This window comes from Acanthamoeba castellanii, assembly GCF_000313135.1.
Source record: "Acanthamoeba castellanii str. Neff unplaced genomic scaffold scf7180000084738, whole genome shotgun sequence".
Lineage (NCBI taxonomy): Eukaryota > Discosea > Longamoebia > Acanthamoebidae > Acanthamoeba > Acanthamoeba castellanii.
In genome coordinates this window covers 22,047-25,367 of record NW_004457301.1, presented here as the reverse complement: position 1 = coordinate 25,367, position 3,321 = coordinate 22,047, and the positions used below count along the sequence as shown (strand labels likewise).

The window sequence follows — 3,321 nt, the reverse complement described above, 5'->3', positions numbered from 1 at the left end:
TGTCAATGTCAGAGTTGTGGCTTCTGTCCCTGCTCTGGCTCCTGCTCTGGCTCCTGCTCTTGTGGCGCTTGTGTTGCAATCCACAGCTGTGCTTGTGGCAGTCATTGTGGGCACTGCTGCATCTGTGGGTGTGGGTGTTGGTATCCTCATGATCTCAATGCTTTCTCTTGTGCAATGGTTCTGAGTGAGGGGTTGTGGAGAGCTGGGACTGCTGTTGATTTTGAGAGTCAGTGATATATTTCATTGCATACACATACATGATGAAAAAAGGGCATGGGTGAATGAAAACCTGTGTAGGGGTGCTAGGAGCTGATGCTGTGGAAGAACAGGGTGAAGGTTGAGAAGAAGTGGAGGTACTGGATGAGGTGAGTTGATGCACCACTGTCCAGGCTGCTGTAGTCCAGGATGTGATGTCAGATGGGTTGGAGTGAATGAGGATGCTGTCAATAGCACTTGCAATGATGTTGGTCTTGGTTTCATTCAGTTGCACAGAAGCTCCATTGATGTGGTAGCTGAAGTTGAGATGGAAGCAGGCATGAAGTGGAGTAGCACGAAGTGGAGTGTAGTCAAGAACACTTCATGGTTTGGTGCTTGAGGCGTAGGCAGTGAGGACAAGCTGATAGAAGACATGACCTATTGTTGGTAGGAAAGCAGGTGAGAAGAGCATGTGCCACCAAGTTACATGAGCAAAATACATACTCAGTTGATGCACTTGAGGAGCAATGTGGACCCACTTTGGGTTCCACCTCTTGATGAGGGAGGGCTTCTTGTAGGCCATGAGCTTGGGAATCTTGGCGATGTCCTGGACCAGCAGCAACTCTGGATTGAAGGTATAGGACTTGTTCACTCAACTGATGAAGATGGTGTAGAGGCCTGCATGAGTATCATGTACACATACATGATGAGTTGTCAGCATATTTCTAAAAAGGAGTAAGCTGTGGAAGGGGTAATGAAGAGCAATAAGTCATCACATATGCATACACAATGCAATGTACCATTGTGTTGGACCCCACCAGCACTCTTGGAGCAGATGTTGGGGATGCTCCCTGAGATGAGATGCAGAAGCTGCCAGGGGCTATTCTTGTCAGCAAGGAGGTTGAGAAGAGCCGCCATTTCCAGCACATTGGTTGTCAGGATGGCAGCAAAGCAGTCTGTGTGGTGAGACAGGTTAGTAATCAAACACATGAGCCTTGATTTGGAGAGCAGTCATACCACATTGATTCAGATTGGTGTAACCCATCATCTGGTTCAGCCTGTGCTGATCCCAGTGGCAAGTGGATGCATCAATGGAGATGTCACACAGGACAATGTTGACTAGCTTGGGATTCATGCAAGTGACCCAGAGCTGTTCAATGCACTTGTGGAGGAGCTTCTGGTCAGATCTGGTTTCATTGTGTGTTCATGCTGGCTTGAAAGGTTCTTCTGCTGAGTTGGTGGATTTCCTCTTACCTTTAGCCTTCACTCTACATTTCTCCTTTTCTTCAGCTTTCTCCTTCTCCTCTTTTTCCTTTTGAATCCTCTCTTGCAACTCTTGGATAACATCTTTGATTTTGATGTGTGGATTGCTAAGGATCAGAAGAAGTTGCTCCTGGTCACAGGCAATGTGATGATCCTAATGTAAATCAAGCAATTAGATTGGCATATATTGACTGCACTTCATTGTGTATGTGTACATGATGAAAATGATGGAGCATATATTGACTACAATTCATTGTGTACGCATATGTGATGAAAGAACTATGCAAAAGGAGAACATACCCACTCTCCAGTAGCCACCTTGTTCTTGAGGTGGATGAAGTCCCTATCCATGAGGCGTGTAGCCACCTTTCTCGCCTTGCTCAACACATCTCTGGCAGGCAATGAGGAGCTCCTTGAAGGCTGGAAGAGAGTACAGTCAGCACAACAGGATAGTTATAAGAAATACTGGTGGGGAGCATACCGTTCTTGCTGATCTTGTACTTGTTGCCTGCTTGGATCTGCTTGTGCTGTTTGGTTGAGATGTGCTTGAGGACATGAAGCAGAATTGGATCAGAAATTGAGTGATTGTGAAGATAGAGGGGCATGATTGGCATGGGTTCTTTGGATTCAGCATACAAATTCTCAAGGTAGGCGGCACTCTTGGGCCAACTGTCAACATTGAGGAACTTCTTCATGATGCCAGTGTAGTTGCACAGATTTTCTTGTAGCTTCCTCTGTTCTGCCTCATTGAGCTTCTGAGCCTCAGGCTGCATGAAATAGTGGAGTTAGAAAGTGTTTGGAAGTTTGTAATTTTCTGTTGTGTACATATATGTGATGAAATGTACCATTGAGCTGATGAGCTTCTTCCAGTTGATGGCTCACTTGCCTTGAGTAGTGGTCCAGAACTTGTCAGTGCATAGGGTGTCATGGTACTGGAAGAAGTCCTCCCACTCATCCTTGTGAACTGCAGCCTCATTGTGCATGTGGTTCCAGCCCCATGTGAGGATGTGAATGTTGTCTTCTGAGACCTTGTTCTGGAAATGGAGAAAGGGTATTAGTTGGAGCAGGGACATCATCAAAGTGAGTCAGAAAAAGAAAAACATACATCAACAATGTCACAACACCACTTGAAAGACTTCCCAGGGAAAAGCCACCATGCAGTCTGAATGCAATGATTGCCATCAATGATGCAGTACTCAGGCATCCCATCTTTGAGGATGCACTGAGAGGGAGGCAGCTCTTGAACAAGCAGATGCTCCATCGTCAGAACACCCATCTCATTCATCAATGTTGAGAGAACTCTGTGTCCTCTAGTGGTCACCAACCAATGAGTGCCACTCTTCATCATTCAGTCAATGTCAATTGTCACAGTGTTCATCTTTACATGATCCACACAGAGGACACCATAATGCTTGAGGAGGGCCTCCTCTGGAGGCATGGAGAGCTCCTCTTCTGTGGGCTAGGAGGAGATGAATTAGCAAACATTCTATTGTGTATGTGTATGCAATGGATGGAATGCTGCTTGCAGACTGGGTAAGGTTGTCACTCATGTTGTTGTGTGTAGGTTGGAAAAGAATAATGACCATTGTACCATGTTCAGCCTTAAAAGGACTACGCTCAACCAATGAGATTTTTTGCAGACATTTCTTAAAAAGTGTTAGGATCAAGGCCACCAATGGTGACAGCCCACTCTGAAATTTCACTGTCTTCATGGGCGAGATGTCATTGGCTGCTGGTTAGATGGTAGACTGGTTTGTGTTGACACTAACTTCAATTCTTATCCTACCCTCTCATCCCACCACATCTCTCAACTGCTCACCCATGGAAGCATCAGACAGTGATACCTGGTTGGTCCCATACTTC

The 3,321-nt window shown here is 45.8% G+C and overlaps 1 protein-coding gene across 1 annotated transcript; it reads right to left on the bottom strand.

Moving 5' to 3' along the window:
- Positions 1-577: 577 nt before the first annotated feature.
- Positions 578-1,330, bottom strand: ACA1_168590 (uncharacterized protein; the record flags this gene model as incomplete). The annotated part of the gene is made up of 4 exons (XM_004334422.1): positions 578-633; positions 700-819; positions 996-1,151; positions 1,213-1,330. The coding sequence occupies 4 exons, from the start codon at positions 1,328-1,330 to the stop codon at positions 578-580; spliced, it is 450 nt and encodes a 149-aa protein (XP_004334470.1).
- Between the last annotated feature and the right edge of the window lie 1,991 nt (positions 1,331-3,321).